Source organism: Natator depressus, chromosome 2, assembly GCF_965152275.1.
Source record: "Natator depressus isolate rNatDep1 chromosome 2, rNatDep2.hap1, whole genome shotgun sequence".
NCBI lineage: Eukaryota > Metazoa > Chordata > Testudines > Cheloniidae > Natator > Natator depressus.
Window position 1 is genome coordinate 231,029,586 of NC_134235.1, and position 27,395 is coordinate 231,056,980.

General features: G+C 42.2%; 1 protein-coding gene across 5 annotated transcripts in view; it reads left to right on the forward strand.

Moving 5' to 3' along the window:
- ACBD5 (acyl-CoA binding domain containing 5) overlaps positions 1-27,395 on the forward strand; it is a 71,198-nt gene that overhangs the window by 17,280 nt on the left and 26,523 nt on the right. For 4 of the 5 annotated variants that reach the window (XM_074946132.1, XM_074946130.1, XM_074946134.1 and 1 more), the window contains 4 exons: positions 16,026-16,169; positions 17,054-17,263; positions 22,177-22,283; positions 26,567-26,843. In XM_074946132.1, coding sequence (XP_074802233.1) covers positions 16,026-16,169; positions 17,054-17,263; positions 22,177-22,283; positions 26,567-26,843 — 738 coding nt within the window. The remainder of the gene's footprint in view (positions 1-16,025; positions 16,170-17,053; positions 17,264-22,176; positions 22,284-26,566; positions 26,844-27,395) is intronic. The other variant, XM_074946131.1, reaches the window with a different exon arrangement.

Genomic DNA, 27,395 nt, shown 5'->3' on the forward strand with positions numbered 1-27,395 from the left:
CAGAGGCTAATCCAAGTGGCATCTTTTTGAATTGGAACGGACCTTCTGGAGTGATGAAAGATGTGTACATGTGGGATTCTTCCGTTAAGGGGATCTGGTGGTAAGCTAAGAATAAATCAAGGGTCACAAAGACTCTTGCCTCCTTTAAGTTGAGCAGCATTTCACCAAGGTTGTGCAGAGGATGACAATTGGGAACAGTGGTGAAGTTTAGATCTATCAAATCCACAAATATGCAGATAGCACCATTAGGTTTCCTCTTGAGAATGAAGAGAAACCCATTCTGATAAATCAACTAGTTCAGTGATATCTGCTTTACATAGTTTTGAAATTTCCTCTTTGGTTGTCTCTGTGCAATTGGTATGTTTAGCACTTTATGCTGCGTAGACATTGCATTGTTTTTTAGCAGGATCTTGTGCTTGAGCTTTTTGGGAACATCTTTGGTATTGGTGAAAACTTCTAGAAAGTCAGAGATGATTTCTGGTTGTAGCCTATCCTCAGTTTGCAGGAGAGGTTCTCTACTATTCGATAGAATATAATCTGAAGATCCCTTTGATTACATCCTAAAATAGAAACTCCCTTTTGGGGTACATAGATTTTTTTTTCCCTTGTGCATTATGGCCTTTGTACTCAAGGATAGTTGTAAAATAGCCATTGATGTGGATGGGAGATCCACCATACCCTCTGGGGTATGTGTCTGGAGAATGCAGCATGGGTTGGGAGCTGGCACAAAGCACATTGCAGAATTGGTTGGGAACTACAGTAAAAGGCAAACCAGAATCCACTAACGTCATCATTACATGGCCAGCAACTCAATGTGGATTGGTGTGATGATCTCCTGTCACATTCAAAACATCCTTGGGATTCAGTTTGCCGTCATCTTCATCTGTGAGAACTCTAGATACAACATAGTCACCAGACTTTAGAAAAATGTCTTTTTGTTGTTGTTGCACTTCTTGCATCCTGACTTCTTGGCAGAATAGCCTTGAAAATCTGCCTCTGACCAGGGTCACCGCACCTGTAGCCCTGGTAGCAATGTGGTCTGTGCGAGGGCAAAAGACACTGAGAGTGTAGACTAAGGAGCTTTCCATACTGTCATCTTGGACTGCATTAACCTCTGCAGGCTGGAAGACATCTGGCGTCATGGAAAGTGATTTAGCATGATGTATGGTTCTCTTCGCTTGTCAGGCAATTTCTGTGGTTCCCTTTTATCATGGGGAGTTGTTCCTGAATTTGGAACTGTTCATCTTCATGACAGTTTGGTCTCTGATTATTTCATCTGTAAAACTGGCAAATTCACAGGTTGCATTCAGCTCATGTAATGCAGTTACGTAGTTGTTGATGGGCTCGTGAGGTATCTGTACTCGGGAATAGAACTTGAAGCATTCAACCACATTTAGTAGAAGATTAAAATGATCATCCAGGGCTCAGAGAGCAGCATCATATAGAGTCACATCTTGCAGTATGTCAGTAAGAGGAGGGAGATGCTTGAAGATTTGTTGCCCATCAGGACCAAGGCAATAAAGTAATAAGCCTTTCCGCTTTTCTGGAATGTAAGTAGAAGTTGCTTGCTGAAATAAGACTTCCATTGTTTCCATGGGAGCAGAGGATCTTTTGGGATACGCATGAAGAATGGTGGAGGTGAAACTTGTGTCATGGTAATACGTGTGGTGGAGGCAAGTTGGAGACGTCAAGTGATTTGAGCAAGGAACATGGAGAAGAATTCATTGGTAAGAAATGCTGGTCACAGAAATGGTTGACTGGACCTGTACTTGTTCTTGGTGCAGCTGGGGTATTCGGAACTGCAGAGGAATGCTTTAGCTGTGAAAAATGAGGACTTTGAAAAAATAGACATTGCCCCTTGAAATTTGTCTTTTCAGCAAGTTGCAGACAGTAGCAGGCTACAGGCCGGTGGAGTTTCCCTGGGAGCAGCAACAGCAAATCAGAGCAGCAGGGAATCATAGGCATTTGGATAAATTAGAGCAGGGGTTGGCAACCTATCAGAAGTGGTGTGCCAAGTCTTCATTTATTCACTCTAATTTAAGGTTTCGAGTGCCAGTAATACATTTTAATGTTTTTAGAAGGGGTCTCTCTATAATATATAACTAAACTATTGTTGGATCTAAAGTAAATAAGGTTTTTTAAATGTTTAAGAAGCTTCATTTAAAATTAAATTAAAATGCAGATTTTATCAGTTTAGTATGATCCTTGCCCTTGCTTTTCCTTGCTGAGTTTTCCAATGTCTGGCACGTATTTGGATAGTTTAAGCTGCACACAGGCTTCTGAGTGATCAGTTGTTAACCAGCTCCAAGAGGGACAGAGGACAGATTTCATGTGTGAAAATACCTGTTCACACAGGTATATGGATCCAAATGCTGAAAGCATTGCAAACGCAATTTTCTTCAAATAGTTAAATTTCACTGTCAGAGACGTCCAGCAGGTCAGAGTAGAGGCCCCATGATCTCTCTCAGTAGCTTTAAGTGCACTCTGCAGATCTCCAAACTTTGATGCCCACAATTCTGAGCTTTTTAACTGAACGAGCTTCATTTCAAAATCTTCAACACCCATCCACTGAAATACAGACAAATCCGAGTCGCTTTCGTTGAACTTTTCAGGTTTAATTGGAAACAAAAGCATTGGGCCAAATTGCTGGAAATCTTGAAATCTGTCAGAAAATTCTGATTCCAGTTCTTGCATGTACATTCCAATCTCATTGACACTGACAGTGCAACGTGTCGATAGCTCTTTTATGTGTTGGAAGTAGCAGAAAGTTGACGTTCGAATATCCCGAGAAAAAACTTATAGTTTTACAACAAATGCCTTCCAGGATTTCGTAAAGATCCAGAACCGTTTGCCCTGCACCCTGGAGATGGAGGTTGAGTTCGATTAGGTGAGTGGTGATGTCAGTTAGAAACATGAGCTTACACAGCCATTTGTCGTCATCCAGTTCAGGGTAGTTTTGTCCTTTTTCTGACAAAAAGGCCTTAATTGCATCAAAACAGTATACAAAGTGCACCAAAACCTTGCCACGACTTAGCCACCAAATGTTCTGTGAAGTGAAATGAAAGGATGTCTAACTTTGCTTTCTTAGGAGCTGACATTTTTTCAGATGTGCACCTCAACTTACAGTGGGGAGAAAAATCACGACAGATGGCACGCACAACGTCAAACGCAATGTGCTGTTCCATGTGGCGTGATAATGATGTAAGCAGCAAATCGGGACTTAAAAATATCCCAGTACAGTGGCGCTGGAACAATTTTTAAGGTGGGCATGCTGAGCTGCGCCTCCTCTTGCCCCTGTCTGCACCCCTCACTGCCCCAGGCTGGGGCCAGCTGCAGAGCCCCAGGCTGGCGGCTGGGACCCGAGGATGGCAGCAGAGCGGCCGGGACCTGGGATTGGCAGCTGGCTGAACGGGGGCTGGCAGATGGAACTCCGGGTGGCAGGGGGCCAGCAGTAGGATCCCGGGCTGGCAGCAGAGCCCCCGGGATCGTTGGCCGGGAGCCGGGCAGTGTGAGTGCCACTCAAAATAATCTTGCGTGCCGCAGGTTGCTGACCCCTGAATTAGAGTTCTGTTTATCTGTGGTTCTTCTATGCTCATTGCCAGTTTCTTTTGTACTGAACCTCTTTGAGGAAAACTCAGGAAGCTCAATACATAATTGGTTAAACAATTGCAAACAAAGAGTAACTGTTAATGGAATTATGTCCGATTAGAGGGAGGTTTCAAGTGGGATTCCACAGGGATCTGTTTTGGGCCCAGTGTTGTTTAACATCTTTATTAATGACCTGAATGTAGGAATACAGAGCATACTGATAAATTTGCAGATGACACACAGCTTAGGGGGGTTTGCCGACACTTAGAAGGGACCGAATGGCTAGGCAGCAGTTCTGCAGAAAAGGACCTAGGGGTTACAGTGGACGAGAAGCTCGATATGAGTCAACAGTATGCCGTTGTTGCCAAGAAGGCCAATGGCATTTTGGGATGTATAAGTAGGGGCATTGCCAGCAGATTGAGGGACGTGATCGTTCCCCTCTATTTGACATTGCTGAGGCCTCATCTGGAGTACTGTGTCCAGTTTTGGGCCCCACACTACAAGAAGGATGTGGAAAAATTGGAAAGAGTCCAGCGGAGGGCAACAAAAATGATTAGGGGACTGGAACACATGACTTATGAGGAGAGGCTGAAGGAACTGGGATTGTTTAGTCTGCGGAAGAGAAGAATGAGGGGGGATTTGATAGCTGCTTTCAACTACGTGAAAGGGGGTTCCAGAGAGGATGGCTCTAGACTGTTCTCAGTGGTAGCAGATGACAGAACAAGGAGTAGTGGTCTCAAGTTGCAGTGGGGGAGGTTTAGGTTGGATATTAGGAAAAACTTTTTCACTAGGAGGGTGGTGAAGAACTGGAATGCGTTACCTAGGGAGGTGGTGGAATCTCCTTCCTTTGAGGTTTTTAAGGTCAGGCTTGACAAAGCCCTGGCTGGGATGATTTAGTTGGGGATTGGTCCTGCTTTGAGCAGGGGGTTGGACTAGATGACCTCCTGAGGTCCCTTCCAACCCTGATATTCTATGATTCTACGATAGAGCTAAAATTCAGAGGGATCTTGATAAATTGAAGAACAGGGTTATAGTCAACAAAATGAAATTCAGTAAAGACAAATATAAGTTCTACACTCAGGGAAGAAAAACCAAATGCACACATACAAAATGGGGGATAACTGGTTTGGCAGTAGCACTGCTGAGAAGGATCTGGCAATAGTGATAGATCACAACCTCAACATGAATCAGCAATGCGATGCTGTTGCAAAAAAAGCAAATGCAATTTTAGGCATTAGCAAGGAATAGCATGCAAGTCATTGGAGGCAATAGTACCGCTCTACTTGGCACTGGTCAGGCCTCAACTGGAGTACTGTGTCCAGTTTTGGTCACCATTGTATAGAAAGGATGTGGAGAAACTGGAAAGGATCCAGAGGCAAGTGACAGAAATGATCAAAGGGATGGAATGTAAGCTGTATGAGCAAAGGCTGAAGGAACTAGGTACGTTTCATTTGGAAAAGAGGAGATTGAGAGGGGGACATGGTAGCAATCTTCAAATACTTGAAAGGCTGCCATAAAAAAAGACGGAAAAAAGTCGTTCTCTCTTGCCACAAGAGGCAATGGGTTCAAACTACAGCATCACAGTTTTAGATTAAATCTCAGGGAAAAACTTTCTAACTGTAAGAACAGAAGGACAGTGGCACAGACTGCCTAAGGAGGTTGTGGAAGCTCCTTTGCTGGAGGTTTTCAAAAGGAAGCTGGATAGCCATCTGTCTTCAATGGTTTAGACTCAACAAATCCAACATCTTGGCAGGGAGTTAGATTAGATGACCCTTGCTGTCCCTTCTAACCCTGTGGTTCTATGATAACAGCAAAGGTAAGGTTTATTCCCCTCATTCTTTCACAGAGCTCACATTCTTCCTTTCTTCTCCTCTTTCTCCTTCTGTTCCTCCCTGTCCCCAATGCATCCTGGGAATTGTAGTTCCTGTACTCAAAGCTACAGGAACTACCTAGAAATAAACTTAGAAATACAAACTGGGGTAGTTATCTTCACCTAGCTAGATGCAACATTTAATCTCAGTACTAAGGCAGTTATCTTTACCTAAAAAAGTGGACGTGTCTCCGTCAAAGGCACATCAATGTAACTCTTGAATTAGTGAAAGATTGCAGCAGAATCATGGTCCACAACTTTGGCTTGCCAGGGTGTTTCCTGTAGCTCATTGATGGCCCCTGTTACTGCAGAGTTTAAGCTTTTGACTTTTTTTTTCCATTGAAGTTTCTGCTCCCTGTACTTGCAAAGGAAACTTTCCAAATGTGAACTGCTGCAATACCCTCTTACTGTACAGAGGATTCTGAACTGTGTGAACTCCCTCCTCACATCTAACTGAAGAGTTAACTCTGAAGCCTGAAACTAGCTATTTGTTTAAATGACCAGTAGTAGTATAGTTAATCAACATTTACTAATATATTTAGACAGACCACACAGAGGATAGTCTATTTGGTCTGTGGAATACAATCCACAGCCTTGGGCTAGTACCCTTTACCTCTGGAGAAGTGGAATACCAGCCAGAGTGGGTAGTGGGAGGTGAGTAGACAATCAGACTTCGAGGTAGAGAGTATCTACCTCTGCGGTAGATAGTCTGAACAGATCAAGGAGTCAAAGCAACATTTATCCTGGGAAGTTTGTTTATGTTGAAGGCTCATTCTGCCGCAAACTCTGCAGGTCTCTGAGTATTCTTTCCTCTGCAAGTATTAAGTCACTTCTTGACTATCAACAGTCCACAAAAATATTTTCAGTTATATAAAAACGCTAAACTTCAAAGAAGAATGTAAACCCTTTGCTTGCAGCTGTTAGGGTTTTAAAAGAGAGTGAGCAACTATGCTTGCAGCTGCTGTAGCAGCAGAGGGCAGAACATTGGTGAAGGACCTCTTTGTTTTTAGCTGCAATATTGCTACTTCAGATAAATGACTTTTTCTATTTTCTGACTTCCGAACAAATGCTCAAAAAATGTGACAGTCAGCCCTATGCTGAATAGATCAAGAAGTTTCCATAAAATCATGCATGGTGTGGAGAAAGTGGATAAGGAAGTACCCCTTCACATAACACAAGAACAAGGGGTCACCCAATGAAATTAATAGGCAGCAGGTTTAAAACAAAGAAAAGGAAGCACTTCTTCATACAATGCACTGTCAACTTGTGGAACTTGTTGCCAGGGGATGTTATGAAGGACAAAAGTATAACTGAGTGCAAAGAAGAATTAGGTAAGTTCATGGAGGGGTAGGGCCATCAATGGCTATTGGCCAAGATGGTCAGGTATGCAACCCCAGGCTCTGGGTGTCCCTAAGCCTCTGACTGCCAGATGCTGGGACTGGACGACGGGATGGATCATGCAATAATTGGCCTGTTCTGTTAGTTCCCTCTGAAGCATCTGGCATTGGCCACTGTCGGAAGACAGGATGCTGGGCTAGAACGACCATTGATTGTGACCCAATATGGCCATTATTATGTTCTAGTGTTAAAATAACATTGATCAATGGTTCAGAGACTTTCAGAAGGACAAAAGAGATCAAGTTTTTTGAAGATTCACTTCCACCTGAGGCTGAAGAAACTGAAGTCAAAGATTAGCTAGGATTGATTCAATCACAGTGATCTGATCCAGGTTTCATGAAAGAATTTTTTTTTCAATTTTCTGTAAATGCTGGGCAAGTGACAGATGTCCAGAGTTACAAAGCTAACTCATTACTATAACCTTCTTTGAGACTACTTATTTGTGAACAAGACTTCATATTGTTAATCTGAATAAATCCAAACAGCAGTCACCTAATCAGCTCAATTTCATAATGTTCATAGCCACCTCAAAGATTTAGCCAGACCCTCAAGAAATTAGCTTCAGTGAAGCAGTCTCCTGATTGATAGAATTTTCCCTGTACCCTGCAACACACTGTCTGTTTAAAATGCTATTTTTGTACACTTACAGTGCTTTATAAATTAAAAATAACTGTGTGCCTTTACATTAATTAAAATGCCTTATAAACCTATATGAAAATTAGGTGTGGACTTCAGTGCTGCTAGAGGTTGTGCACCACATGGTTGTATAAGATCATGAAGCGCACTCACCTTTACGCTCCCCTTAGAAGCAGAACATGGTACTACTGTACTACCGTTCGGCCCTGTCAACCTGAAGAGTACTTGTCTTTGTGGGAATTTGTCCAGATTCCAACCACTGACATAGCTGCACCAATACAAGCTCCTACTGTAGGTAAGGGAAGTCATGATTTGAACTGTTGCAATATACCCAAGTTTCTGGGAACACTGGTGTAAATCACAGCTACCCTTGCCTGTACCAGAAATTTGCATTGATGTAACTACAGTGGTGGCTGTAAAGCTATTTTCTCAGCTATCTTCCTACATTTCATTCAGTATTTAGGCTTTAAAGATCCTAGGTGCTATAGTAATAATAGTATTCACTGAAGTGCTGGATATGCTTGGAGACCATATCTCTGGCTGGAAGACAGCTGTTGGTGCAGAAATGTGTAGGTAGGCAAGCCTGGAAGAGAAATCCCACTTGAAAAAAATAATTTTCTTCTCATAACATTTATTTACCTTTTTTCTAACGAAACTTGCTTTCAGAAGGTAGTAATAATTGTTTGCTTTTAAGTAGTTGCATTTTTCAGAAAGCCTTTCATGTCAGTTGCACCAGTCTTTATTTGTATTTGTGCTTTCAGTGTCACACTTTCCCCAGCTTGCTTTATTGTGAAACATCCTCTTCTTTGTTTTATGTTTGATTTATTTCTGCAGTGTTTGCCATCAAACATGCTTGTTTATAATTGTTTTCTTCGGATTTTTATGATAACCCTATGTCATAAATATAAAGGGAAGGGGTTAAGAAGCTCTGATACAGTACTATAAAATCCTCTTACCTGTAAAGGGTTAAGAAGCTCAGGTAACCTGGCTATCACCTGACCAAGAAATGACCAATGGGGGGACAAAATACTTTCAAATGGGTGGGGGGAGGCTTTTGTCGGTCTGTGTGATACCTTTGCCGGGAACAGATCAAGGATGCAAGCCCTCCAACTCCTGTAAAGTTAGTAAGTAATCTAGCTAGAAAATACGTTAGGTTTTCTTTGTTTTGGCTTGTGAAATTCGCTGTGCTGGAGGAAATGTGTATTCCTGTTTTTGTGTCTTTTTGTAATTTAAGGTTTTGCCTAGAGGGATTCTCTATGTTTTGAATCTGACTGCCTGTAAGATTATCTTCCATTCTGATCTTACAGAGTTGTTCTCTTATCTTTTTTTGTTCTTCCAATAAAGTTCTGTTTTTTAAGAATCTGATTGGGTTTTTTGGGTCTTAAAAATCCGAGGCTGGTTTGTGCGCATGTTTATTCTCAAGCCTCCCCAGGAAAGGGGGCGTAAGGGCTTGGGGGGATATTTTGGGAGATGTCTCCAAGTGGTCTCTTCCCTGATTCTTTGTTAAATCGCTTAGTGGTGGCAGCATACCAGATTTTAACCTAAGCTGGTAAAAATAAGCTTAGGGGGTTTTTCATACGGGTCCCCACATCTGTACCCTAGAGTTCAGAGTGAGGAAGGAACCCTGACACTATAACCCAAGAAAGAAGTATTTATAGGCTTTACCTCTAAGGCTTTACCAGCAGACGAGAGAAATTGCAACCTGTGTTACCATGGAGTTTATAGATGCTTTAGCAGAGTGGTTTGGATGGGAAACTGCACCAAAGCAGAGTAACACATTCAGAGGGGGAATAAAAATTTAGGATTGGTGGGTGAGGGATGTCTTTAAACCTCAGTTTCCTCTTACAATTTAGAGTTGTATTCAGTATGTTTTGTCAGGGGTAGTAGTAGGAAGGCAGTTAGCATTTAATATGTGAATTAAAACCTTCCAGTATTATACTGTTACTCTCTGCAGGATGAGCTTATTACAAAACAAAGGATTAAAGGCATGATTAGTGGAAGTCAGAAGGGTATATCCCAGTTTTGGGCACCAGTGGTGCAAATCTCAGCTTGCCTTGTCTGCACTTGGAGGTTGCACTGATGTAGCTTCAACCACAATGGCTCCAGTGTAGTAAGACCTGAGAAACTGAGCCTCCCACTCCCTCACACACTCTCCAATTCTCTTGTGCAGTATTAGAGAATATTTCACTGCTCACACTGTGTTGGTGCTATAACAATATGTTAAAATATAAAAATAAACCGCTTTGGAGAAAGTGCGAAGAGGAAAATTTCATTTCTCCTCCTTTCTCTTGCCTTATTTAAATGTTTAAAAGAAAAGCCTAATATTTTCCTCTTTCTTGCCTCAGTTGCCTGGCTGTTTTCTGCTTCAGGGTGTGCTGAGTAAACAATTAGTGTCATTGTTAATAATCAGTCACTGGCCCAAGATTCTCTGTCTAGAACCAGCTGTTCAATCCACTACAAGAAAGGCTGAGAGTCAGAAGCCCCTTCATCTAACATTAATAAAGGAGGTTTAGTGAACCTGTGCATATGCTGTATAATATATGTGCAGAGCATTACAGTTACAGATCAGGTTTGTACTTAATTAGTTCTGGTATCATGATGTGAAAGCGTAGGTTTCTCTAAAGGCTGTGCTTATGAAGGACAGCAAAAAAGACAAAATAGTAAAATGGTCTATATAGAATAGGCAATAGAAAAGAACAGATGTAGGTAGTTCTCTCTTTGATTGGTGTTGGAAATGTATCCAGTCAGCATGGGGTAAAGTGCTTCATGCACATAAGCCTTATTGTAGAAGCAAAAACATGACTCTAATCGGGGCCTCAAATATGTATGGAAAAGAAATCATCTGTGTAACCCATGAGGCTGTGATTAATCTAGGCATTTTAAAAAGCCCTTTAGCTAGTAAGCCTGGGATAGCTTTGTTCACCTAGTGCAGGGGGAGCAACGTTTGATACAGGCTACTCAGTCATTGTAGATTGAAGTGCCTGGGGTATAGGTGACCCAGGGATCCAGTTTTCTGTTGCTTTAAAACAGACTTTCTCTCTCTCTCTCCCCTCATTCCTTAGTTTTTCTGGTGCAAAACATGGAGTGCAATTGTGGCTCCCCCTCTCCCGCCCATCTGGGTGCAGTGGACCTTCCAGACACAGATCACATCTTTCCCACCCAGAAGGGATTTTAGGTACCTACTTGGTGCTAGTCTGCCCTCCATGGGATTGGGGGAGGGGGATATTTCTGAAAGTCCAAGTGCCTTTCTGTGAGGAGGGAATGGCACAGGTAAGGGAGGAGTGGGTGTCCTTGTTCTCTGCACTTGGTGAGACTAAAAGCACAAAGGTGATACAGACTCAGCTATTGCCTCTGAATAGCTTTGTTGCATATCCGTACAGGTATTTGTATAACAAACAGCCATTCCTACAGCCAGTGACTAAAAAGACATCAATGTGATTGACCAAATAGCCGTTTGGAATTCAGATAAGCATTTCTTTTTTTTTTTTTTTTTGTAGTATAAGAACAGCTCTGGATGTGCCTCAGGTGCAGGAGGAGTGTGGACAGGATTAGTCTCCAAAGATTTCAAGGGTATAAACACCGAGGAGGGAGAGTGATTATTTACTATATTATAAGGCAGTGGTTTTCCAACTTTTTTTTTCTGGCGACCCAGTTGAAGAAAATTGTTGATGCCTATGACCCAACAGACCTGGGGATGAGGGGTTTGGGGTGTGGGAGGGGCTTAGGGCTGGAGTGTGGGGGGTGAGGGCTGCGGCATGGGGCTGGGAATGAGGGGTTCAGGGTGTGGGAGGGGGCTCTGGGCTGGGGCAGGGGGTTAGAGTGCAGAAGGGGGTCAGGACTCTGAGGTGGGGCTGGGGATGAGGGGTTTGGGGTGCAGGAAGAGGCTCGGTTTGTGGGAGCTCAGGGCTGGGGCAGGGGATTGGGGCATGGGGTGGGGCATGGGGTTACCTTGGGTGGCTCCTAGTCAGTGGTGGTGCAGAGGCAGGCTTCCTGCCTGTCCTGGCAACGCGGACCACGCTGCGCCCCGGAAATGGCCAGCAGCAGGTCTGGCTCCTAAGCGAAGGTGCGCAAGCGGCTCTGTGCGACTCTCGTCTGCAGGCACTGCCCTCCCAGCTCCCAGGATTGCGGAGCCGGTGCTTGGGGCGGGGGCAGTGCCTGGAGCCCTGTGACCCCCTCCCCCCACCTAGGAGCCAAACGTGCTGCTGGCCGCTTCCAGGGCGCAGCGCAGTGTCAGAACAGGTAGGGACTAGCCTGCCTTAGCCAGGCAGCACCTCTGACAGGACTTCTAACAATCTGGTTGGCGGTGCTGACCAGAGTTGCCGTGACCCAGTGCCTTACATTCCATGACCCAGTACTGGGTCGTGACCCGCAGTTTGAAAACCACTGTTATAAGGTATAACTAAGATTAGGAAGAATAAATTAGAAAAGGGAAAAATTAGGGTGAATACTGGGGAAATCTTACTGTCAAGAAGATCCAGCAGCCTTTGGGATAAATTCTACAGGGGAAGTGTTGAAGGCACTTCTGGTTAATGTAAAGCCACATCTAAAATGAGTGGATAAAACACTGGTAAATGTAAAAATAGAGGTCCAAATGGTTTGTTCCGTCTCTGTTTGATAGAATCCTCTCTTGGTCTCTCATTTATTTGTGGTGACAATTGCAATAAGTAGAGGAGATGATTGCACAGCCAGCTGCTACACTGCGCATGTGTTGGGCAGAGAGCACAACCATGAAAATTTCCTTTGCAGCAGTAAGTTGCACTTTGTATTAGGAGAGCTTGAAGGAGATTGAGTTGCATTCTGACAACATGCTGTGGTACCACTCTGACACCATCATCTATTATATCAAATTTTCAGTTGTTCCTGTCCCATGGACTGCACAAATAATACCACCTTGACCTTTTTATATGCTTTTCATCCAAAGATCAATGGGCCTTACAAAGATTATCTAAGCTTCACAACATCTCATGAGAAGTGATAGACACTGTAATCACTCCACCCTTCATTGAAAGACAGTAGAAGGATGCAGCTGATCATGAAAGGAAGCAAACAATTCTGTAGGCAATGCAGAGAGAATTTAAGTTGGCAAAATGTAATTGTGTAGCTTGGAAGTGAACCAGAACACTACCATTAAGCATTCATTTTCAGAAGCAAAGTGCTATGTGATCTGTAATGATTGCAAAAGGTCAGAAAAAAATACCACATACTCAATTACCAAGATCACATCCTGCAGCATTTGGGTGTTTGTTTGAGGTCTGCCATCTAAGAATTGAGCTGGCCTGAACCTGCTTAGCTTAGGAGAGCGGAGGGAGTTACTTCACAAGGTGGTATGACTGCAGGCCACTTAACTTAGCATATCAAAGATTATTTAACATCCTGGTGCTATAGTATGAGGAAGCATAAGATATTTTATGGCCTCTCCCAAGGGGATAAAATAACCACTGTCATCTAAGGTGTGGGGTCTACACAGCCGGTTATTAGTGAGGGTAATGATAATGAGATGAAGATAATGAGCATGTGCAGTATTACACAAACTGCCATTGATGGGTTTCCAACAATCTTTATGACTGTTATAGTTTCATGAGAGAAACTTGTACCAATCTAGAAGACAAAAGATTTTATTTAAGCTTTTTGAAATGATGCGTGGAAAAACCCAGAGGATGGGATGTGAACAGAGGTATACCAGGTCCTCTTGATAAAAGGACACTGCCCATGCTAAGCCAGAATCCTGGCATGTGTCACCATCCCAAAACAGCAGCATAATGGGGTTCCCGTTAGGAATGTGCCTACTGTATTACTCTTCCAAAATTGCTTTAGTGATTTGTGTAGCTGACAGAAGAATGTATAGGGCTCAGGAAGTTTGGCAAGACGTGCCTTTTTCTTTCCTCCATTTCAGTCCTGCAGTCTGATTGGGGTAATGAGAATGGAAAAGTGGGGGGGATTCAAAATTAGCACAAAGTGACCTACAAGTTTAAAAAGCTTTCTGCCACTCCCCCCTCTACTATAAAAGCACATTCCTCAAAAGGTAGCCAGAACCCTCTTATGGCATGTGAGCCCTGGATACTGTCCAGTGGTTCTGACTAGTGGTACTGAATAGCATTATATTCGTCAATCTGTCATGTACAAAGTTAGCAGTGTTACATTGGTGCTGGTACAGGATAAGGAGGAGGATGCTAGCAGCCATACTACTTTGGGCTCTGATCTTGTGAGATATATTAAGTTAAATAGTGTTGAACCTGGTCAGGACATTGGTGGGACACCTGTGATGAAAAGCATGCAAAGCAAGGGTACCACAGAAGTATTGGTGATGACCAGCTATCACGTGTGGTGCTCTTCCTCTGGTTCAGCATTGAATGGATGCCTCAGCATGATCTTAGGGAGCACTATGTTGCTGGACGTGACCTTTTGGGTGAGAAGTAAACAAAGGTCCTGATCATTCAGATATTCCATAGCACTTTTCATAAGAGTAGAGCTGTTACCCCTGGTACCCTTCCCTAATTCCAACTTTGATAACATACTGCTCAAATTAACCTCATCCCAAATGGTTACGGTCTCCTTAGTATTTGTTCTGGCTGGGGTTAGAGCTCAGTGAGGAGAGTGTATGCTTAATTACGGCAAGCCTCTACAGTACAAAAAGAAAAGAGTAAATACCATAGAATGCACTTATGGTGAGGTTGTGGCTTACAGCAATCTGGGTATAGTTCAAAGGTTCCAGATTTTAGTTCTCCCTCTCCTGCTCTCAACCAAGACATGGTGCATGGAGCCACCTCCTTTCCTTGTATTCCCTGTTTAGATCCCACATGACTGGGCAGGGTACTTGGTTGCACCTTTTTATTTCACGGGGAAAGGTGGTAGCAGGAAAGCTTCCCTGCCTTTTGCTCCTGTTCATATTGCCGGGAACCTGAGAAATGTCATCATTAGCCTCCCCAAATAAAATATCCTCAGTTGTACTTCACTGTAAATGGGGCACAATTCCTCAATAATATATTGGGAAAATGCTGGGACTTTCCATTTTGCAAAACAGGTTTCCTTACAAGCAAGTTTTGTTGAATAGGAATATGGGGAGCAAGAGATCATATGTTCGCTCATGCTCTTGACAGTGATCAAATTAGGCCATAGTTTCTTGAAACTAGAGGAGTGTGGCTAGCCAGCCTGCCTGCCTCCCTCCTCACCCGAAGGTTAGTTTATGTAGAAAACTCTGAATGCTAAATTACATTGCAGCAAAGAAAATATTAGAGCAGGTTTAATATGTCTAATATGATTGTATATTATTATGCAACCCAAATTTAAGAATTAATCCTTCATTGTTCGGACAAAGTTAATGTAAAAACTGCGCTAATACAGTGATAAGGCTGACAGTTAAAACAGACAAGAATTCAGCCTTGATATTAAGTTCAAAAGTTTAAGGGTTGCACTGTAACTCTGTCCCCTTATTATTTTGTACTTTTATTGCCTGACATCAATGTATGTCTTAATATATATGTCCAGTGTGGTAGAATTGAGAGAATATTCTCAATTGACTTTCCTGTTGTTTTTAAAAGAGAATACCCAATTGATTGCACATTAAAATAAACATGTTTATTTTAATATATGATCCTCAAATGATGGGAGGTATGGAGATAATTTTTATATCCATAGCCTTGGTCCTATTGAAATGTTTATTTCAGTGAGGTTTGCTTTTTAAAATCTGTGTTTAATTCGACATTCAAACAAGTGCACTGTATGTTTGTTTCAGCATCTAATCATAGAAATCAGTGTACCTCTATTTATTTTCATGTACACTTCTCCAGATAGATGTTAGCATGTGAATGCAAGTCTAAAGACCACAACTGGTGTCTGTTTAAATCCATTAAAGAAAAATAATGCCTACTATATCATCTTTCAAAGAGAACACTTCCTTAAGTGAATTTTCTTCAAACAATTCAAAGGCACTTGATTTCACTGATGTCTCACTTTATTGTATAGTAGAGCTGAAGTAGTAAAGATAAGCCATTTGTGTTAGAATGCCAAAATAAATGTTAAAAACTGTATCCTCTTCACATTTATACTACTCACAGGAGTGAATGGGGTTTTACAAAACTTTTTTTCAAAATTCACTTTTGAGCTGAGAGAAAACTTGAGACATTTAAACCCAACGGGAACTTTTAGAGAAATATAGATGCATAGGCTTAGAACAGAATGGCCATCTCAGTCTTCCCTATAGTGTTACTACTGTAGTGCTATAAACGGGGTAATATTTTCCACGTCTTTGATGTTAGCAGCATAGCAAGAATAGTGTTTTTTGCTAGTTAGTTCCTATACTATTTTTGATCTGATTCAGAGGAAGCAATTCATCTGCAGTTACACACAGACGTTGTGTGGTGAGTGACAGTAAGGAGGATGATAATTTAAAAAATGAAATAAGATAGAATTAAATTGAGCATATTGGAGAAATGTTCTAGTCTGAAAATTATATAAATAGCTATTAAATAACACTTCTAAATTGTGGCTTTAAAATAAATACTAAAATTCTTGTCTTTTTAACATTTGTCTTTAGACCTTGGTAATGTTATGACTTCCACACCAAATTCAAAGGCTCTGAATGGTAAAGCTGAGAGCAGTGACAGTGGAGCAGAATCGGAAGAGGAAGAGGGTCATGAAGAGGAAGAAGAGGAAAAAGAAATACAACAAAGTAAAAAAGGTGTAGTTTCTTGCCCTGAACTATTATACCTTTTCCAACACAAACGGCTGTATTGCTCCCCTAAATGGCTGTAAATCTTGACTGTCATGTTTGAGATACATCAGTAAATTTATTTTGTTTTATACAAAGTGCACAGAAAAATACACCTGGTAATTCAGGTTGAAAGGTGATCCCATTCTTCATATGAAGGACTAAGGACAACAACCCTAAAACCTGTTTCATACAAGCAGAGCCCTGCATATATAGAGAACCTCATTAATTTAATTAGGGGTGTCTCTGCACATAACAGCTTACAAGATCAGGGCCTAAGGTGTGCTGTATATAGTTATTCTGTTTTATGTTTAGGACCTGTTTATCTTGTGGGCGGCTGTGAGTGCATGTAGGCGCATGGGATACAACCACAGAATTAAAAATCCTATTTCTTCCTTTTCTTCAACGAAAGATAAAAGGAAAGTTTTTCAGTGAGGACTTTGTGTGTGTTTGTGGGGATTTTAGGAAAATACAGGTCTCATATGAAAACCAAGAAAAACTATGCATTTAGAACTTAGCCGTTAATATTTTTTTCTATGAGAAAACTAATAATCCTCTTAGTTTTACTAACTGATGAGGGCTACAGTGGATTTGCTACTTTTATATTTAAAAATACCTGTTTTGCTTGCTATGTAGAATGAAAGTTTAGGATTTTTTTTGCATTTAAGCTTATTTTATTTAAAGGTGCAGAACTAACCCTGTGAACCTAACTCCAAGTAAAAATGTAATCTAAATCTGATTCAGACCATATAAGATATACACAGCAGATCGGAAAGTCAACTGTCTGGAGAAATGTGTTTTGCACCATAAGTCATATGGCTTTTTATTTGCAAGGTTTCCTTGTTCTTTCACAGACTATAAGAATGTAAAGCAGGACTCAGCAGCAGCTAAGGATTTGGAAAGTATTGTCACTAATGGCTGTTATAAGGACAACTTTATTCCAGAAATGCAGAATGGCATCCAGACTAAATCTGCCCTGAATGGCTTAAATGTGGAGGAAGAAATAAAGAAAGTGGAGCAAAGCCTAGAACTAATGGGAAAAACTAATGACAGTGTTCACCAAGGTATTGTCCTCACATGAGTACATTGTTATTTGCATATTCTCTGAGCAAAGCTTACTTCAGGGATTTGGAGAGCTGCAGCTGGTGCCCTTTAACCACAGAATTTTTAAGAAAGAAAATTAAATGTGATTAAAATTAGAATACAGGTTTATATACACTTTTCCCCCTCAAGATCTGTAATAGAAAAAGAGATGAATCCAGAGACTGGGAGGCCCAAAACTATTTTTACTTTCAGAAACTTGATTAGTTTTGTTTTTGTTTTAAAATTTAATATATGTTGAAATGCTATTTGAATTTGAACCTAAGAAGTAACAGGATGAAAATCACTGAGATCTATATTATAACTTCCAAAGACTGTGTCTATGAACTCAAATGTTTAAGTGGCTAACTTAAACTTTACCCTGGAGACAAATCAACAACTTCAGACTGAAATACTGCTCTACAATGTGTTTGGGAAAGGGAGTGACATAAACTACAAAGAATTAAACCCTTTGTTCTAGAACAGGAATGAAATGGTTAATAACTGTAACTGTGGTTCTTCGAGATGTGATGCATACGTGTATTCCACTTAGGTGTGTGCGGGCTGGAGCCAGAGAATTTATGTAACTGGACCTGTAGAGGAGTAGCACTTGCACCTTGTGACCAGTAGACCCTCCCCTAGCTATATGAGTTGGTGCTGCCGCAAGCCCCACTCAGTTCCTTCATACTGAACATCTGGAGATGAGACTCTGATGCAGCGGGGATGGAGGGTGGGTTATAGAATACACACAGTAGCAGATTAGCCACTGGGCCAATGGGACCCATGCCCAGGGGCCCTGGCCAATTGGGGGACTCCCAGAAAAATGGGCACTCTGACCCGCTCCACCTGCCCGGCACTCCTGCCAAGGAGCAGGGTTGGGGCGCAAGGGCTTGCCCCTGTCTGCCTGCCCACCTGGTGCTCCTGCCGGAGAGTGGGGTTGAGGTGTGGAGGCTTGCCTCCCTGCATGCCCGGTACTCCAGTTGGGGGGTCAGGGCGTGGGAGCTTGTCCCCCTTCGCCCACCTGGCGCTCTGGAAGCCCCTGCACCCCGACCCCGCTCTGCGGCAGGAGTGCTGGGTGGGCGGAGTGGGGCAAGCCCCCATGCCTCAATTCCATTTCCCTTGCAAGAGGGTTGGAGGGACTGCAGGCGGAAGGGGTGGGGAGGGGTCCCCACTTTCTCTGGCCCAGGGCCCCATAAAAGCTTAATGTTCTTCTCCATTTACATCTACATCACATCTTGGAGAATCATGGTTACAGTTTCTTTAAATAGATGCAAATTTTTCATGTTTCTTCTTCTTTGAGTAGATGCAACCGCATATTCCGCTTAGGTGACTCACAAGCAGTACGACCTTTCTTCCTCCCGCCCCAGAGGCAGGGCACAGAGTCTACCTGAACAAGGATTGTAGGACCACCCTTCCGAATGTTGCATCCACCCTGGAAGAATCAGTAATGGCATAACGGTTTATAAATGGATGGATGACCAGGTAGCAGCCTTACAAATGTCCAATATGGAAAAGTCACTGAGGAAGGCTATTGACATTGCTTGTGCTCTCACTGAATAAGCTTGCGCCTGCTGAGGGGAAGAAGTTGAAGCTATTTCATATGCAGTCATCTAGAGTTTGTCTGTGAGGAGACCACTTGACACTTCATATGATCTGCATATGACACAAACAGGTGAGGCAAAGCACAAAATAGTTTAGTTCTGTCCAGATAGAAGGCTAGACATCACCTGATATCTAATGCATGGAGATGCTGCTCCTCCAGAGGTGAATGCAGCTTAAGAAAGAACAAAGGTAATTATACCGCCTGGCTCAAATAAAATTGAGAAACCATGTTAGACAAAAAATGTGGATGTATCGTAAAGTCACCTTGTCTTTGGAGAATTGCGTGTAAGGGGGCCCTGCCATCAGAACCTGCAACTTTCACACTTTCCTTGTGAATGTTATTTCTATCAGGAATGCAGCTTTTTGACACGAGCGGAAAGGGACAAGATGCTAGGGGCTCAAATGGAGGTCCTATCAGTGCTGCTAGGACCGTGTTCAGGTTCCACAGAGGAACTGGCTCTTGGACCGGAGAATACAGGCAAAGAAGCTCCATTAAGAATTTTACTACCATGGGATTAGAGCAGACTGATCTCCCCTGAATAGGGGGATAAAATACACTTTCAATGAATGAAGCACAAGTCCCGACAATTGAGGGTGCAGCAGGTACTCCAAGATGTCCTGGATGGAAGCCAGCTTTGGTTGAATTCTGCATGTCAGCGACCACATGGAAAACTGTTTCCATTTTGCCGAATAGACTATCCTGGTAGAGGGCTTCCTACTGTTGAGTAGAACCTGCTGAACAGTTGCTAAACACTGCTCTTCATCCTCATTCAGCCATGCAGCAGCTAGGCTGTGAGATGCAGGGAGCTGAGTATGGGGTGCAACGTGGGCTCTGATTCTGAGTGAGTAGGTTGGGATAGAGAGGAAGGGATGGGAGACTGAACTGATAGCACAAGAAAGTTGGAGAACCAGCACTGCCTTGGACATGCCAGGGCAATGAGCATGAGCTTAGAGATGGAAGGCGTAGGACAGGGAGGCTCCTGTCCACCTTCCGCTTTAGGATGACCTGTGGGATGATTGGGATCAAGGGAAAGGCATAGAAGGGAGCCGCTTGCCAGCTTAGAGATGGAAGGCGTAGGACAGGGAGCTTGGACTGAGGCCTCCTCAAGAGCAGAACAGGTGACATTTCCTGTTGTCCCTTTTAGCATATAGGTTGATCATCGGAATGCTCCTGGTTAGGAAGATAGTCTGGAGGATGCTTGTCTTGAGGGACCACATGTGACTCAGGGAAAAATTCCTGCTGAGATGGTCTGCAAGATGATTCTGAACTCCAGGCAAGTGGTTGGCTATCGGCATTATACTCTCCTTGATGCAAAACTGCCACATCTTGACTGTGTTAACGGTGCCAGATCCGATCCTGCTTCAGGACTGAGCCTGGGTGGGATGATTCTCGAGGCTCCTTGAGGGGAAGGTTCGCCAATACCTGAACCTGTGGCAGATCACCAGTCGCAACTACAGACCTGGCCAGCGATACTGGCATTGAGCTGGATAAGGAGTAGGACCTCCATGACTGAGGAGTGGCCCACGGATTCCATGAAGGCCACTGTTATGAATAAGGTATTGGTGGCCTGTAGGTGCCAGGCCAGGGCCTCTGTCCCAACCACGAGAGGAGCACCAGTCCTGGTACCCATAGTGTTCCATGAAAAGCCCTCGCTCAGCCGGTGGAAAGTGGGAGAGTAAGATCCTGACTCGGATGCCAAGGAGTCCCAGCCTTCGGCGGATTATGGTGGGGCCAGCCCAAAGGATGCGAGTAGCCGGTCTGACTTTTCGGTAGCCCAGAACGAGGGGGCTGGTGCTGATGGTGGAAACAGTAATGCTGGCACTGAGTATGCCTCCATTGTTTCCGGTGCTGGGAGCAAAGTTGACCCCGAAGTCAGCATCGGTACCGATGCTAACTGACGGTGGCAAAGTGGAGGGCGGTGACTGCTGCCACAGCAACTTTGGCAGTGCCAGCCATGGGGGTACTGAAGAAGTACCCTGGTGCTAAGAAGCTCCCTTGTGCGAACTCCGGTACTGGCCCCATTTCCATTGAGTGTGTTAGGGAAACATCGGGGTGCATCGCTGACAGACCCATAGGTTCAGCAGCCTGCCCAGCCAACAGGGCTGTAAAGGACACAGCCCTGAAAAAGTTCTGGACCAAGAGAGAAGTTGGGACAGAAAGGCAGAGGACACCCACTTCTGCCTGATATGCCACCGGAGGGGAAGCAGCCGGTGCTGGCATCACCCTCGTCAGTACTGGACTCAGCAGATGCTTGAGGGCCAGAACCGGAGTCAAGGTACAGGATCTCTGACCGACCTCCCTGCATGGTGCTGGGGAGTGGCTGATGCTCCATCCCGTGCACCACCATTCAACCTGTGCCGATCCATGCTCCTTCTGGAGGAGGGAGACTTGTCCTCATGGGATCTGGAGTGGACTTGGACATCTTATGTGACTTTGTCCTTGGCAAACTCTATGGGGAATGACTCCTATCTCTTCAGAGAGGTGCCAGCTCCAGGACGCAGTGGCAGCATTCTCCAAACTAGAGGGCAACCTGTGATCCAACGAGGGGCTCAGTGCCAAAGCAGGTTGCATGGCCTGTTCGAGCAGGTGCTGCTTCAGATGAAGATTCCTCTCCACTTGAGTCTGCTTCATGAACAATGTGCAAATTGAAGACCACTCCTTGATGTGGGTTTCGCCTAGGCACAGCAAGCATCACTGACTCATTACTGGGGATTGCCCACACACACACAACAGACCATGTTTAAACCCTGGTGAGGGTATCATGAGGGAACACTAGAACTACAAGTAACACTAAGTCTAATCTTATACTAGGATTACTAATAAACTATATACTACTAGGAAAAGAAGTCACTGAACAGAGGATTGTGAGGTTGAAAACCTCACAGCCTTGACTCCAGCCACGGGCAGTAAGAAGGAAATGAGGGGGTCAGGGAAGAGCCACCTCATCTAGTCAGGGGAGGGGCTATGGCCACGAGAAGCTAGCACCACCCATCTACGGGTACTGCTGTGTAAAATTCTCCAGCCCCAATGTGCACACACCTAAGTGGAATACACAGCTGCATCTACTCAAAGAAGCCGCATCCAGTTATTGAACTTATCTTTTTCTCCTCAATAAAAGTAGTTTTATAACCTGTAACTATGTAACTCCTATTCTTAATCTTTAATCTATGGTGCAAGATTACCACATTCAAAATGGTGTCAAGTGTAGCTCACTTGAATATTGTCATTTCCTTATTCTTTGTCAGAACTGGCCTTATTGTATTTATTGTTTGGGTGTGTATCAATTATGTATAGGTGCAAATGAAGACAGTGTTGAAGAGGTCTCAGGAATTCAGCACTTGACGAGTGATTCAGATAGTGAAGTTTTCTGTGATTCTATGGAACAATTTGGACAAGAAGAGGTAAAAAAAACCCCTGAAGTTTCATACTAATGGGCAAATTTTTAAAGTGGAATGTAATGAGTTTCACAACTCCTGTTTATATAAACAGGAACAACAGAAGATGTGCCTGGATTACTTAATGCTCTACTGTGAAAATGTGAGAGCTTCCTTTTTGATTACAAATGAATAATTAAATAAATGTTCTAGTCTTTCCTTACCTAAATTAAATGACCCCCATTTACCATACTATCTAAGTGCCTCACAATACCCTGTGAGGTAGGGAAGCACTATTATCTGAATTTTATAAATGGGGAATTGAGATACAGAGAAACTTGCCCAAGCTCATACAGTGAGACTGTAGTAGAACAAGAAATTGAACCAGGGTCTTCCAAATTTCAGGCTAGCACCCTAACCACTGCACCACATTCCTCTCTAATTGGTTCTTATGGATCCCATAGGATTCCTTTAATCTTGTTAGAAGCATCACCCAATAGTAAAACTTGCTGGAGAAGGTGGTGTGGCAGAACTGTTGCAAGCTCCCTTCTACAGTTATACAGATAACTTTCTGATATGTGGTTTGAGCTTGCTGGGGCTCTTTAATTGAGGTGGGTGGATAACTGGCAAACTATATGGAGAAATCCAAACTTGCATGAAAACACTGACAATTAGAAGTGCTTTGATCATCCTAGTTGAAAACTAAAAAGCTCTTTTGGAGCAATTGGAGGGTATTATCTGAAAAAACCAAGTATAACTTTTTGCTGTTGTGAAAGATTTACCAAACACTATTGCGTAAGCTCTGAAGGCATGAGGTTTATGAATTACATCCAGTGAATTTTCAGATGTAGTTGTGGATATGTAAATAGAGGTTGCGTGTAGGTCAGTGGTTCTTAACCTGTTTACCATTGTGGGCCACATATATGCAGCTCTCTGTGTTATGTGGGCCACATCCACACAATATATATACTACCTGTATGGCTCTGAGAATGTCACATGGGATGCACCTGTGTGCTGATTGGGCTGTGGGTTGAGAACCACTAGTGTAGATGGTAGTGGGTTATTGCATTAACTTTACATTTTTGGAAAAGTTAGTTTGCTGGTTTACGTTGAAGGTGATGACAGGTTTAGTTGCCTCATTCTGTTCTCTATTTGTGATCCTAGAGCCAGGTTGGGAGGATTTAGATGTATTGGTGGATCTGACTGAGCTTCTATAGCATCTTTTGCTTTGTGCCTGGCCTAAACCAAGACTGTTATTAACTTGTGCTGTGAAGAGTGGGGAAAGTTCCTGCATTTTTTAAAAAGTGAACTTGAAGAGGAAGTGCTGAATATGGGAAAAGAGTCTACCTATAAATACTATTTTGGGAATAATGTTCTTCTGATGCATGAGAGGTTATATGGCTAAATCCCAGCAACTAGTGATGAATGGAGTTGCAGGTGGCTCAATTATATGTATTTTTCTTCCTGGAAGAATTTTTTGTTAAGTCTTTTGTTAACTTGTATTATGCAGCCCCTTTAGGTTTAAGTGTCCTAACCCTGAGATTTAATTTTTTGAAAGCTACACGAACAAACAGTCTCTCAAGCATTTCACATTACATAAAATGTTTTATATTTTGGTCCAGAACATATATATTTCACATACTAATGAAAACGGCTCTTTAGTTTGAGTGTTACATCTGAATTTTATGACTACTTTTAAAAAAAAAAATATTAACTTCATCATGTTTTCTTTGTCAGTTATCCCACGTATATCCTATTTTTATCCTCTCCTCACCCCTTAAGATCATACACATTTTAGTGTTCCATATCATTCTTTAGAAAATCAATAGGTTGAGACACACATTTGCATAGCTAAAATGTTTAACAACAAATTGTATTTAGTTTGTCCTCAGTATCCATAAGGTTTCTTTTTTAAGTGAATAAAAAGTAGCTGAAGCTTCATTTCAAGTTGATCAACTATTCCTGTTTGTTCCTGTAGGGAAAGTAACATGGGCTATGGGATGAATGGCACCCTGAGTTCAGTTTAAAAAAAATTCCAGCCAATTTTTTTTGGTAATATCACACTGCATTGGCCTTTTCGTTTGACCTATAGAAGCACATGAGCCAAAGGGCTCGACTACAGATTAGTGAAACATTCCCCTCAAACTGGACAGGGTACGTTACATGTCTAAAGAGAAATCTGTACAAACTGCCGTGTGAACTTGGGAATGAGTTCGTATCTGGTATCCATTTCTCTGGCCTTTATCATGGTTTGCCTTTCAGCTGGTGTACATGTGTATAGTCTAAATCCTACACTATTGCAAATTTAGAGAGGATAGTTGATGAAAGGATATTAGCAATGATTGTTTTGTGAAAGGTGTAAGCTGATGGCCAAATACTCCTAAACAGAATGACAGTGTGTGACGGTTGGATCACAGAAACCCCCTCGGGGCTGCCATCTGAGGTGCCGAGACTACATCTGCCCCTGCTTTCCTGCCCTCCCAGAGTGGGACTTCAGTTCCCTGCCTGGTTTGAACCAGACACGCTAGCCTGCTGCAAACCCAGACCCAGGTCTGAACCACGTCCCCTAACAGCTGTAGGCTTAAACTGAAAGCAGCTTAAGAAGTATTCCTGTCTTTAACACTCAGATGCCCAATTCCCAGGGTCCAAACCCCAAATAAATCCGTTTTACCCTGTATAAAGCTTATACAGGATAAACTCATAACTTGTTCGCCCTCTATAACACTGACAGAGAGAGATGCACAGCTGTTTGCCCCCCCAGGTATTAATACATACTCTGGGTTAAATAATAAGTAAAAAGTGATTTTATTAAATACAGAAAGTAGGATTTAAGTGGTTCCAAGTAGTAACAGACAGAACAAAGTGAATTACCAAGCAAAATAAAATAGAACACACAAGTCTATATCTAGTACAGTAATAAAACTGAATACAGATAAAATCTCGCCCTCAGAGATGTTTCAATAAGTTTCTTTCACAGACAGGACGCCTTCCTACTCTGGGCACAATCCTTTCCCCTGGTACAGCCCTTGTTCCAGCTCAGGTGGTACCTAGGAAATTTCTCATGATGGCCACCCCATTTGTTCTGTTCCACCCACTTATATCTTTTGCATAAGGCAGGAATCCTTTGTCCCTCTAGGTTCCCACCCCTCCTTCTCAATGGAAAAGCACCAGGTTGAAGATGGATTCCAGTTCAGGTGACATGATCACATGTCACTGTAAGACCTCATTACCCACTTGCCAGCACACACACATACAGGAAGACTTACAAGTAAAACAGAGCCATCTACAGTCAATTGCCCTGGTTAGTGGGAGCCATTAAGATTCTAAACCACCATTAATGGCCCACATTTTGCATAACTACAATAGAACCTCAGAGTTATATTTCATATTTCTAGTTTCAGATACAAGAGTGATACATTTATACAAATAGAATGACCACACTCAGTAGATTATAAGCTTTGTAATGATACCTTTCAAGAGACCTTTTGCATGAAGAATATTCCAGTTACATTATATTCACACTCATTAGCATATTTTTATAAAATAATATAGACTGCAGCGTCACACAGTGCATGTCCTGATAAATCTTCTATTTACTTGCTGCCTATTCAAGCTGGCTCATGTGATTTGAATTCTGACAAGATGGTCAGCCAACTGAAGTCAGGGCACTTTTTCATATCAGAATTCCCTAGTCTTAAAAGGAGAAACTGAATAGTGTTCAGTTTTTGTTTTTTTTTTTTTTTGAAGCTTAGTTTTTAGTAATTACAAAGATATAATATTTAATAATGTAATATCTAAAAATAACTCCCCTTGCAATTTATAGCTTGAGCAGTGTTTTGAAGATAACTGTTACAATAGTCATCAATTTTTAAAAACTAATCCTAACTAAAAGAAGGCACATAGGTTTTGTTTTATTTCCAAATGGAATGTTTTGGAATTATAATAATTCTTACAATTTAATTAGAATGCTTTAAATATTTAAAGTTTTTTACAAATTACAAACACTCAATCTCAATACCTCTGAGATGCTAGGTAAACAAGTAATCCCCATTTTACAGACAGGTATATTAAGGTAAATCTTCTCTTATTTCTAAAGTAGTCTTTCTAACCTGGAAAGGACATCTAGAAAATACTAAAAACATCCTGTAGGGTGATAATTGCTTCTGTTGAAAGCAAAACCTTAACAATGGGGAAGCTCAAAAAAAAAAATTAAAAAGTGGATAGAGGACACTTCATCTTTTATTTGATAACTGTCAGATTTTACAGAACACATACTTTAAAATTAACTAGATGCTACTGTTAATTTGTAGCCCTTGGAAATGATTACATCAGCCAGAGGACCTTTACAGCATTCATCCCATTCCTTGGAAGTAGATCACAGTCCTCTATTGGAAAATGCTGGTTTTCATGAGCATGCTCACCTGCCCTCTGAGAATTTTAGAGTTGAGGATATAACAGAGGCAGCAGTTGAAGGAAAAGGTGAAGTCAAGTGTGGGGGAGAAGATGGCAAAAGCAGCAATGGAGGCCCTGACAAAGAGAAGAAAGGTGGAGAAAAGGTGGATTTCCATGGAGTCAGAAGAGGGAGAGGTACTGTGTGTGCATCACTTCTATTTTTCTCACTATACTTCCACATATAGATCAGCTGAGTAATTTGTCAAGATTGAACACTGGGGCAGCAATACTGTATAATGTTTTCGTCCCACCTTCTTCCATAACTGGATAAATAAATATTGCACCCCTAAATTCCAGTGGTAACAATTAACCTTTGCATTAAGAGTACTTTTTATTTTATTCATAATAAGAGTCGGAAAAGAGTGTTCTTGTACTGGACAGTGCTTCAGTCAGCCTCATGAGCTTAATAGTGGACTGTTCTGGTTTGGCGTACCTTGAATTCCAAGTATCACTTAAAGCACCTTTCTGTTTTATTAGTGTAATCTTCCACTTCCTCTTCAAACCAGATTTATATATGTAGAGAAAGGAGAGTTTCTCTTCAAGTTACAAGGTACATTTTAAGCATCAAAGTATTTTTACTTTTACCGTATCCAAATTGAGCACTTCATTAAAATATTCATTTTTGGTATTGTATTTAATTTGGTCAGTCTTTGGCCATAGCTGTTTGCCTTATACTAATACAATGCC